The 12,756-nt window shown below is 43.7% G+C and overlaps 1 protein-coding gene across 10 annotated transcripts in view; it reads left to right on the top strand.

Moving 5' to 3' along the window:
- klhl2 (kelch-like family member 2) overlaps positions 1 to 12,756 on the top strand; it is a 160,041-nt gene that overhangs the window by 60,987 nt on the left and 86,298 nt on the right. For all 10 annotated transcript variants that reach the window (XM_072255916.1, XM_072255920.1, XM_072255918.1 and 7 more), the window contains one exon: positions 480 to 601. In XM_072255916.1, coding sequence (XP_072112017.1) covers positions 480 to 601 — 122 coding nt within the window. The remainder of the gene's footprint in view (positions 1 to 479; positions 602 to 12,756) is intronic.

Consider the following 12,756-nt stretch of genomic DNA (forward strand, 5'->3'; position numbering starts at 1 on the left):
TGCAGGCCTCACAATCTACACACATCAAAGTTGTGGGTGAACGCAACAGGCCAGGCAGCATCTCTAGGAAGAGGTACAGTCGACGTTTCGGGCCGAGACCCTTCGTCAGGACTAACTGAAGGAAGAGCTAGTAAGAGATTACTACCTAGGCCTCACAATCTACCTTGTTAGATTTTGCATTTTATCATTTACCTGCACTGCACTTTTTTTAGTTAGCCTTTACACTTTATTCTGTATTATTATTGTTTTACTTTATTCTAGCTTAGTATACAGTACTGTGTAATGATTTGATCTGTATAAGGAGTCAGAAAGACAGCTCTTCACTGTATTGGTACATGTCACAATAATAAACCAATACCATGTCCTGAGAAATGTTTATAATACAGATAAATTTCATTGAAATGTGATCTACAAATGTGCAGTGAAAGCAAAGCTATTCAGATGGGAAGATGAAATCATGATGCACCTTTATTTTTCAGGTGAGATGAGTGAGAGCAAAGCAAAGAGAGTACGCATTAAGGAAGTGGACAAATGGACGCTGAACATCCTTATTGACTATGTTTACACAGCTGAAATTCAGGTTACAGAAGAGAATGTTCAGGTACATTGAATAGATCATGCTGTTTGAAATCAAAGGATAGTAACTGCACAAGAGTAGACCTGCATCTTTTAAAGGCTTCTGAAATGATTACTGTTTAATGATAGTAAGGCCTTTGTATTTGCATTGAACAGTATGGTGCAGGAACGGGCCCTGGACTCTCAAATCTGTGCCAACTACGATGCCAGTTTAATCCCTTCTGCCTGCACTTGGGCTATATCCCTCCCTTCCCTACATGTTCATGTACCCATCTAAATGCCTCTTAAATGCTGTTTTTGTGTCCGCTTTGACTACCTTCCCTGGAAGATATCCAAACACCTACCAGTCTGTGTACAGAACTTACAAGAAATCTTTACCATGCAAATCTCCTTTCAAACTTTTTCACTTTCACTTTAAATGTGTGCTGTCTTGTACAGCCAAAACAATGTTCAGAAATTCTAGTCAGTCGATGAATAATTCAAAATCTTAAATACTTGTATGCATGCATGTGTTTGCAATTATACATGTCTGTTAACTTAGGTATATGCACACAGCTATGAGATAAAACTTAAACAAGTGATGAAATCTACTGTAGATTAACTACTGACTTGGGTGTAGGCTCCAAAATTCAAATTAACTGTGCTGAAACTGGGATATTTTGTATCCTCAGTAGCTTCGTGCTAAAGTATGTGTATAAATCCCAGGTTTATGCTAAATTAGTTTATTTTCAGTCAGGGCAACAATTGGGCAGCGAGTTCAGTTGCTTTCATATCAGAGTGATGTTTCCCATGAAAAATGATGTTTCATTAGTTGTGAACTATTCAGCTGTGATTCCGCCCCCCCCCCACCCCCAATGCAGACAACTCTGAGGCAGCAACAATAGGCTTCAGCAGTTTGGTTGAGGAGTCAATTTCCAGAATAGTGATGTTGAATAGAAATTGCTGACCCACCCCCGGGTGATGTCTCGCAGTGTTGTTTTAACCACATGGCAATTTTAATAGAAATCACTCTGCGTGCATGTTCCCACTAAATGTTATATACTTAATCTACAGTATTAGCATTCAAACACATAAGTAGTAAGGCAGTTATGTAGATCGAGCATACATAATACTCGTTGCTGCTTCTCTTAACTAGTTTACCAGCAAGGACAAAAAGATTTGTAATGAGCACTCGGATGCAACATGAACATGGATTATGAGATAGTTTTGTGTATTTTTATTACTACTGTATATCAGTGAGATTCAGATTACTGTATTGGTTAACCAGCTGAGGAGTGATGACCAAGCAATCAATTGCTGTAACACGGAAATATTGATGACTGCTTTAGAGAGCGACACATTTTACCAGCCATAAGACCATAAAGATAGAAACAGATTTAGGATCTTCAGCCCATTGACTCTGCTCCACCATTCTGTCAGAGCCATTTTCTTTCAACTCCATTCTCCTACCTTCTCCCCGCAATCCTTCAACACCTCACCAGTCAAGAATCAACCAATCTCTGCTTTATGTCCTTATGTACACCCAATGATTTGTCCTCCAGAGACCTTTGTGGCAATGGATTCCACAGATTCGCCACCCTCTGCCTGAGGAGATCCCTTTTCATCTTGGTTTTTTTAAAAAAAAGGCATTACTTTATTCTGATGATGTGCTTTTGGATCCTACACTCTCCTACTATTGGAAGTACTCTCTCCCTGTCCACTCTGCACTCCAGCCTTTCAATATTGGGTAGGTTTAAATAACTTCGCCCACTTCCTCCCCCCCTCCCCCTCCACTGCCATCCTTCTGAAGTCCACTGAGTACAGGCTCAGAGTCATCAAACACTCCACATTCCTGAGATCATTCTTGTGAACCTTGTCTGGACCCTCTCCAGTGCCAATCTATCATTCCTTAAGCAATGCCAAAATTGCTCTCAATATTCCTAACGTGGGCCGACCAGTACTTTATAAATCCTCAGCGGGTTCTTCCCATTTCTCTGCAGTTCTCTTGAACAGAATGCAAGAAAATGAAGATGAGCTTGCACATGACCATTAAATTGCCATGCCCCTTGTTCCTGCTGAGCTACATAATAAGGTCATGGTTGAACATTTTCTTGCCCAATTATTATATTTTGTGATTCATTCACACCCAACCCTGAGTGTTTAATTCCCTTCACATTTCAGGCAACTGCTTTAGTCAGTGCCTTAGCTTGTGGTTCTCTTTTTTTTAAAAGCACTTTGTTATAAAGCAAAGTTCAAATTCATGATTAATGAGGATTGAAAGTGTGAATCTTCAGCTTTTGTGGATTGTACGGGGCCATGATGTTTGGGTTGACATGATATTGATGCCTTTCTCATGTGCCTTGTATGATTTAATCTTGTATGAACATTGCAGGTTCAACAGACTGACAAAAAAAAAACCTGTAGAGTTGAAAATGAGGGAGGGGTGGGTGTCCTGGCAATCCCATCTGTTAAAGAAGGGGACTGACATCATCTATTTCCCAAATCTGAGCAGGGTCACACCAAAGGCATATGGCAGCCGGGGCTGTTTTGGAAGCTGTCAGTCCTTAATTTCTAAACAAAGCCCACAATTCAGTACTTCTGTACGAGCTGTATCAGTGAAAAGGAATAATCCCTGCTGTCTAGATCACTGCATGACACCCAGTATCCCCAAAATGCCCAGAAGATTCATGGGCCCACCAGGTAAGTGTCAATAACAGGATTTGAGGCTGAGGGGGAGATGTCACCATGTCAACACAAGTGAGATTATCGGCTACGTTGTCAAATCTGGTCATTGGCAAATCATCTTTCGAATGGGCATTGACATGGTAAACTGTAACATAACATCCAATGTTCGGTCTCAAGTGTCCTTCTATAACTCCACTCCCCATAAAGGATGCCCATAACTCAGTGGTTCCCAATCTCCAGGCCGTGGACCGATACTGATCCGCGAAGCATGCAGCGGTAGCCGGGACGCACTCAGCACATCTTTAAGAAAAAAACCGAAATAAACAATGTGATTAATTAGGTGCCGCCCGGCACGTAATTGTCAGCCCAGATCAGAGGCAACGCAATGGCCTTTTTTCTTAAAGATGTGCTGAGTGCGTCCCAGCTACCGCTGCACCCCTGCATGCTTCGTGGATCGGTATTGGTCTGCAGCCCGGAGGTTGGGGACCACTGCCCTAACTGTATAGGACTGCTGGTTCCATCGGGGCAATCAGACAGCAGGTCCATTAGCAATAGCCCAGGAATCAGGTGTCATGTGTGAAGCCAAGCAGAGCTGCAGAACAGATGATGCTAATGAGAGAGATAACGAAAGACAATGGAGAAACATTCAAAATGCTAATAAGAGAGAAGAGAGAGATTAACGAGAAAGAGACGCAATTCAGACGTTGGTGTCCGCCACAGACCTTTTGCTTTGAACTTGAACTGTTTGAAGTTTGATGGACAGGTGCTACCCCATCAGGGGAATAAAAATAGCGGGTTTGCTAAGGCACGACACACATGCCACAAGACCCTGGAAAGAGCAGTGTGCCCCACAAGTTGGTGGAAGTTTGGAGGACTGGTTCGCGGGAATCGGTCAGAGGCTCACAGGGTGTAAAGGTACGATCGCTGGGAACCTGTTGTGTGTCTGCCCTTGACTGGGTACCGGGTTCACCACAGAAGAACGATTGTATCCGGAATGGAGGGGTCACAGTCGGTGACCACAGCTGGATCAGAAGGTATTGAAAGGTTTGCCTGAAACCAACTGCATCTCGCTCTCGCTCTCTCTCCGCCCGCCCCTCCCCCCAACGGTACAACAACAGCGATTACTTGGAACTGCACTAGACTGAACTGAACTCTGCTTCACCTTAAGACTGATCATTTTACCCCTAGACTGCGATAGAGCTTGGTTGATTCCTATTACCCTATTTCTGTGTATATGTGTATACTGTCATTGCTAACCCATTACATTTATATCCTTGTGGTTAGTGTACTATATTACTTATTTCTTTAATAAAACTTTATTAGTTCCTAGTAATCACAGACTCCAACGAGTGTTCCATTTCTGCTGGTTTGGCAACCCAGTTACGGGGTATGTAACACAGTATAAAAATGAGTTGCTTCAGTTTCATGCATAATGACAGTGTGCATATTGACTTAACTGATCAGGGACTTGCTTCTTCGGAACTTGTTGGGTGAAAGGGTTAAAGGCAGCAGCCTTCCAACGACGACGACCATTCTTCCATATCACAGAACCATTGTTGAACCATGGGCGCTGCTGCTGAGCAGGAGTCAGAAGATCAAAGGGAACGTCCCACACGCCGGGCGAGACTTCGACCAGTGTAGCTTCAGGTGTGGGTGACGGAGCCTGAGGGGACTCAGCAACCAGTTCATGTATTTTACTAATCCTGTCCGGTACCTTTATGTTTGTTCAGAAATATACCACTTCCACTTGACAATTGAATTCTGTTGTGTACGCCCTGCCTTCTGGTTGAGTATGTCAGAGGGGAGTGGGACTAAATGGGAGAATGGATCAGCTCATGATAAAATGGCGGAGCAGATTCAATGGGCTGAATGGCTGACTTCTGCTTCTTTGTCTTATGGTCTAATACCCATCCCATAATGGGAAGGTCATGGTGGAGAGAAATGAGAGAATCCCCCGACTGTGTTTCAGTCTCTACAGAAGCTCAGTAATGGGCAAAAAGCTTTTTCTCAAACTGTGGTGGCAGCACAAGTCAGGTGGGGTACGTGTCAGTGCCAGTATCCTGAAAGGCAATAAAGCTTTGGACGGCTTGTTTTGTCAGAGGGGTGCTATCTTCAGGATCTTATTTCTGACCTTATCTGAAATTATTCTATCACCCTTAGTCCATTGTATTTCCAGAAAATAAACAGTTGTAGGTGGGCCCTGTAGTTCATTGGGGTTAGTTTCCCATCCCCTCAATTGCATGTGTTCTGTCAAATATTGACGGCTTCGGAAACCTCTTCAGAGGATTCCTGCAATAGCACATCATTTATACAGTGGGCTACTTTAACACTGTGGGGTAGGACACATTCATGCAAATCCCGTGCCACCACACTATGCCAAATACAGGACTATGGACAGATCCTTGTGGAAGCTGTGTGACATTCTACTGAAGGCTGTTCCATGTGAAAGAAAACTGATCTTGGACTGCTCAGCAATATGGATGGAGAAGAAATTCAGCCGTCACAAAACAGCACACCCGGATGCCTTCCCTATTGCTGCAGGGAACTGCAACCAGGCCAGCTTGAGGGAGTCTCTGAACAACTACCACCAAGAACAGCCATCACACTTGGCCACTATTATACCACTATAAGAATGCTTACTGTGCCATCCCACACCCACACTGTGGCAAGTCCAATCACCTGGCTGTACTTCTACTCCTGGCATAAAGGCTGCAGCTCCAAGGAGGTCTACTCAAGGGAGGTGGAGGAGCGCATTCAGGACGGCTTTGAATCAGTGGAATTCATCTTCAAATCTGAATGAATATGCCACATTTGTCACGGTCTAACCCTAGTGCGAGTGGGGAGTGGGTGCTTTCGAGAACATGCTGGACATGCCCAAACCAAAAGCCGTGGATGAACCAGGAGAGTCATGGTCCTCTGAGGGCTAGATCCGTGGCTTTCAAGATCAGTGATCAGAACAGTACAAGGAGTTCAGGTATGACCTATGGAAGGCTATTTTAAGAATGATAAAGCAATTCCGATTGAAGTTAAAGATGCAATCAGCTCTGACAGGGTTAGCCGGCCATTACTTTTTACAAAGCAAAACCTAATATTGTGGATGGCTGTGATTCTTCATTCTCAGATGAGTTCAATGCCTTTTATGCATGCTTTAACAGGGAGAACAAAACCACACCTGTGCATATCCCTGCATTATCTGGTGACCCTGTGATCTCTATTTCGAAGATCAGCATCAGAACATCTTTCAAGAGGGTGAAACCCCCGCAAGGTGTCAGATCCTGATGGTGCACCTGATTGGGCGCTAAAAACTGGCGGGAGTGTTCGAGGACATCTTCAGTCCCTCACTGCTGCAGTCGGAGTACCCACCTGCTTCAGAAGAGCAGCAATCACACCTACTGTGATGAAGTGCTTTGAGAGGTTAGTCATGGCCAGAATCAGCTCTTACCTAAGCAAGGAACTGGGCCCATTGTAATTTGCCTATCGTCATAATAGGTCTACAGCAGATGCAATCCCACCGGCTTTCTGCTCGGTCTTGGATCACCTGGGCAATAGCAATACCTATGTCAGACTGCTGTTTATTGACTACAGCTTAGCGTTCAGTGCAATCATACCTTCAATTCCAATCAGCAAGCTCCAAAACCTGGGCCTCTGTACCTTCCTCTGTAACTGGATGCTTGACTTCCTCACTGGGAGACCACAGTCAGTGCAGATTGGAAATAACATCTCCTCATTGACAGTCAACACTGGCACACCTCAAGGATGCACGCTTAGCCCACTGCTCTACTCTCTCTACATCCATGACTGTGTGGCTTGGCACAGCTCAAATACGACCTATAAATTTGCCAATAGCATATCTTGTTGTTGGAATTTCAGATGGTGACGAGGTGGCGTACAGGAGCAAGATAGATCAGCTGGTTGAGTGTGTCACAACAACAACCTTGCACTCAATGTCAGTGAAACCAAGAAATTTATAGTGGACTTCAGGAAAAGGAAGCAGCGAGAACACACACCCGTTCTCATCAAGGAATCAGAAGTGGAAAGGGTGAGCATTTTCAAGTTCCTGTGTGTCAACATCTCTGACGATCTATCCTGTGCCCAAAATATTGATGCAATTACAAAGAAGGCCTGACATCTGTAAGAGACTTGGTAGGTCACCAAAGGCTCTTAAATTTCTACAGATGAACCATGGAAAGCATTCTAGTTGGTTGCATCGCAGTCTGGTATGGAGGGCCAATGTATTGGATTGGAAAAAGCTGCAGAAAGTTGTAAACTTAGCCAGCTCCATCACAGACACTAACCTTCCCAGCGTCGAAGATGGCTTTAAAAGGCAATGTCTCATAAAGGCAGAGTCCATCATTAAAGGACCCCAATCACCCAAGACATTCTTCTGTGTCCATCAAGAAGGAGGTACAGGAGCTTCAAGATAAACACTCCATGTTTCAGGAACAGCTGCTTCTCCAACATCAAGTTTCTGATTGGGTGATGAACACGGCCTCATTTTTTTTTTCTTTATTTATTTTTAGCTATTTTTTGGACTAATTTAATTTTTTAAATATATTATTGTAAGATAGTTTTTCTTATTATGTGTTTCAATGTATTACTGCTGTAAAACAACATATTTCACAACATAAGCCAGTGATATTAGACCTGATTCTGGTGCAGATGAGGCAAGAAGGCTTACTTGTCAGTGTTTTGCTCATTACGTATTGCTGACCCAGTCTACTAGTTGCATCCTTCAGCACTGGCCAGCTTGGTCTGTAGTGGTTGTCACCAAGCAACCTGGAGTTGAAGGGCTTTGATGTCTGCCATTCATAATAGATTCTATGTTGTTGCAGCCTTCAGTGATCTTCCAAATATTGTCGAACATGGTGGAGCATTGATTCCTCGGGTAGTGGGGAAACCATTGGCTGATGCTTTGCAGTGATTTCCTTGCCCATGTCTGACTCGCATGGAGTCAGAGTTACAAATTCAAACTTATGGATTCTAATGGACTCAACTTATGAATTCAAATTTAAGTGTTATAAGGACTACTCCCTCCTGCCTGTATATCCTTTTGTCAGTGGGTCTTTTCTGCTGGTGGAAAGATGCATATCCAGAGACTGATGGAGAAGGCTGGCACATTACCTGTTGGGTGTGATTTTAGAGCAGAACTAGACCTGTACTAATTTGTGGAATTGTTACCAATTTATACCACAGTCCCTCGACATTTTTGAGGATGACATTTTGCTAGGTTTAATTTTGCCTCTTTCTAAAATTGGTGCCTAGTTCCCTAGTAGCTATATATTCTCTTGCTTTTTGAGTACAATTGTGTTGCTACTACCGAGAGGTTTGTTGCTCCATTTTGAAGGGCAGTTAAACATATGGTGGCTTCTGCCATGTTTAGAAAGGGAATTTGTATGGGGAGTAAATGCTGTCCTGATTAGCAACACCCAGATCTCAGGATACCAAAAACAGAAGCAGAATTGTGTCTAGATGCCATATGGCTGCCACAGTAGAGCCCTGTTGTTCTGGGGTAAGCAAGCAAAGCCACACTGACACGTCTGCTTCTCTGCTACCCATTTCTGTTGGGATGGATATAGGATTGCCCTTGTTTGTTTTAATTATTTCTGAGTTCTTATGTAGTTTTAAATAATTATATAACACTTTTAACAGATTTAGAAGTAAACAGTCCTCTTTTGATTGAAGACAAAGCTGTACACTCTGGGTTTGTCTTATAGACTTCTACCACACACTGCCCAAGGTCTGGCTGACATGAGTCCCTGCTGTTCCTCAATAACAGTGCTGAAGGTGTGGGGCTTAGAAAGTGTGAGTGGGAGGAGATCTTGGACAATGAATTTGAAGTGCAGGCTGAGACTGAATTGATTCACCCTGTGTTTGTTTTTGTAAAGTTCCTGCCTTTTCTTGTGAAACTGTAGCTTTGAATGTCAAGCCATATCTTCAGTTTCTTATTTCTGATTGCAAATGCGTAACCCGAGTGTTGCTTTTTGACTATGTGGTTTCAGTCAGTGGTTTAATCGTGGGTTGTACTTTTATACCTGAGTGTTTTGTGTGCGCTGTGTATAGTGGCCCTTTTATGACAAGATAAGTGTCAGATTGTTTGGCAGAGAGCAGAGGACTCTTAATAACCTGACTGATGCTTCTCTCTCAGCCAACATGACCAAGAAATTGATTAGCCTATTTATATTGTAGGATCCTTCTACTCAGAATATTGCTACTGCCCTTGGATCAGTCACTGAATTTCAATGTAAACAGTTTTTACAAGCACTTGGAGAAACAGTCTTATTAGGGATGGTCAGCATGGTTTTGTGGGGACTTGCCTCATTAGCTTGATGGAGTTTGTCAAGGAAGTATCTAAAAATTGATGAAGGTAGAGTGGTGGATTTCTGTAAGGCAAGAATGTTCCCATGTTAGGCTCATTCAGAAGATCATGAGGAATGGGAACCATGGAAACTTTGCTGTGTGGATTCAGAATTAACTTGTCCACGCTGGGTAGAAGATGGAGTATATTCTGCCTGGAGGTCAGTGACAAGTGTTGTTCCACAGAGATCTGTTCTGAGTCTCCTATTCTTTGTGATCTTTGTAAGTGATTTAGATAAGGAAATAGAAGGGTGGTTATGATCTTTGCATATGACACCAAGGTTGGTGGTGTTGGCGGCTGTGCAGAAGGTTGGCCTAGGTGACAATGGGGCACAGACAGGATGCAGAGCTCGGCTGAGAAGTAGAAAATGGAGTTTAGTCTGGAAAAGTGTGGAGTGCTACATCTTGGAAGATCGAACATGAAGTTATACAAGGTTAGTGGCAGGATTCTTAGTAGCATTGTGGAACAGAGGGATCTTGGAATCTGAGTCTATTGATTGCTTAAAGTTGCTGCACAGGTTGAAAGGGATGTGTGGTGTGTGTTGGCCTTCATTAGTCAAGGGACTGAGTTCAATTGCAGCAAGGTAAAATTCCAGCTCTATAAAACCCTGGTTCAACCACACTTGGAATATTGTGTTCAGGTCTGGTTTCCCCATTATTGGAAGGATGTGGAAGCTTTAAAGGGCGTGCAGGAGAGATTTATCAGGATGCTGCCTGGATTAGAGAGCATGCCTTATGAGGAAAGGTTAAGTGATTAGAGTTTTTCAATCACAAACAAAGGAGAATGAGAAGCAACTTGATAGGGGTGTATAAGATGACAAGAAGCATAGATGAAGTGGACAACCAGCCCCTTTTTCCCAATGCCAGGGGTGATTGTAGAGGCTGATACAATAGGAACATTTAAAGACCCTGAGATAGGCACATTGATGAGAGAAAAATGGCGTGTTATGGGTTATGTAGATGGGAAGGATTAAATTGATCATGGAGTAGGTTTATATAGGTTAACACAATAGCAGCAGAACTGTGATCACTCGAGTCAAGTTCGATGTTCTCCTAAGGGGACCTCTGGTGACTGTAGAGGCCGATCTGGGATCCACATATTCTGGTGCTGTGTGGACACGAGTAAATGGTGCCTGTGGTTAATGGTTGGGTCTTTTGGTTGTTCAGTGTCTCCTTTCACTGCCACTGCTTGTTCTCTGTGGCCCAGTGGAGATGGCTCTCGTACCTCAGCTCCCTTGAACAGATTTTCTCCAGGTGCATCTACTGAATACAATGTCTTCCCGGTTTTTCGAAGTAATGATGAATTTCTTTAGGCTGATTTTGATGTGTTTGCACCATTTCCTTTCCTTTCCTCTCAGTTGAAGGAAAGTCAATGAGCCCCGGTGGGTAAAGGCTCTGTTTGGGGAGACGTGAGTGAGGTGTCCGGTTGACATGACCTATCGATCCATTGGAGCTGGTCTTGCTTTATTGTGATGGAAATGCTGTTCATGTTGGCCTCTTCTAGTATGCTGGTATCAGCGTGTCTGTCCATCAGATGATCCTCAAAATCTTTCTTAAATCTCTTTGGTGCTATTGTTCCAGAGCTTTCAGATGTCTACTGTAGGTGGTCCAAGATTCAGCTCCATTTAGTAATGTAGGAAGGACGACTGCTCTATAGACCAAAAGATCTCTTTAGACCTTGTTGTGTGAATGAAATTGCTGGAGAAAGTTACTGGTAGCAGCTTCTTTATTTGACAAAACAAGGCATCATACGGAGATGCTTTTGGTGGAAGGGTCTGCTGGCCCAACGTGGGGATCAATATTTATGTGCTAAACATAAAGGACAATTCCATATTTACAAAGTTATGGACAATGCTTTCTTTTGAAACTGCATACAACTTCACACCTTCCGATTCGCACCCATCCCACAGATGCCAACATCGTCTGGACTGGGATTCACAGGTTTTAGGAATCTATTGTTCCAAACTGAATCCACAATACATTTACTTGGTGTTTTATGTGGCATGCCTGAATGACTGTCGACCTGTGGCACTGACATCAATTGCTATGAAGTGCTTCCAGCAATTGGTTATGGCACACATCAACCACAGCCTACCGGTCAACCTCGACGCTTTGCAATTCGCCTACCGGAGCAACAGGTCAATGGCAGATGCCATCTCTCTGGCCCTACATTACTCCTTAGAATACCTGGAGAATAAAGATGCATACATAAGGCTCCTTTTCATTGACTACAGCTCTGCCTTCAATACCATCATTACAAATAAACTGATTCCTAAGCTCCGGAACCTGGGCCTTGGCACTCAGATCTGCAGCTGGATCTTCAACTTCCTCACAGACAGGACCCAGGCTGTAAAAATAAGGGACAAGCTCTCCTCTACAATCACTTTGAGCACCGGTACCCCACAAGGCTGTGTACTCAGTCCCCTGCTGTACTCACTGTACACCCATGATTGTGTAGCCAAGTTTCCATCAAACTCAATATATAAGTTTGCTGATGACACAACAATTGTAGGCCATATCTCGGGTAATGATGAGTTTGAGTACAGAGAGGAAATTAAGAACCTGGTGGCATGGAGCGAAGACAATAACCTATCCCTCAATGTCAGCAAGTTGAAGGAATTGGTTGTTGACTTCAGAAGGAGTAGCGGACCGCACGACCCAATTACATCGGTGGTGCGCAAGTGGAACAGGTCAAAAGCTTTAAGTTCCTCGGGGTCAATATCACAAATGACCTGACTTGGTCCATCCAAGCAGAGTCCACTGCCAAGAAGGCCCACCACTGCCTTTACTTCCTGAGAAAACTAAAGAAATTTGGCCTGTCCCCTAAAACCCTCACTAATTTTTATAGATGCACCGTAGAAAGCATTCTTCTAGGGTGCATCACAACCTGGTATGGAAGTTGTCCTGTCCAAGACCGGAAGAAGCTGCAGAAGATCGTGATCCCAGCGCAGCACATCACACAAACCAATCTTCCGTCCTTGGACTCACTTTACACCGCACGCTGTCGGAGCAGTGCTGCCAGGATAATCAAGGACACGACCCACCCAGCCAACATACTTTTCGTCCCTCTTCCCTCCGGGAGAAGGCTCAGGAGCTTGAAGACTCGTACGGCCAGATTTGGGAACAGCTTCTTTCCAACTGTGATAAGACTGCTGAACAGAT

The sequence above is a fragment of the Mobula birostris genome, chromosome 4 (assembly GCF_030028105.1).
Source record: "Mobula birostris isolate sMobBir1 chromosome 4, sMobBir1.hap1, whole genome shotgun sequence".
Lineage (NCBI taxonomy): Eukaryota > Metazoa > Chordata > Chondrichthyes > Myliobatiformes > Myliobatidae > Mobula > Mobula birostris.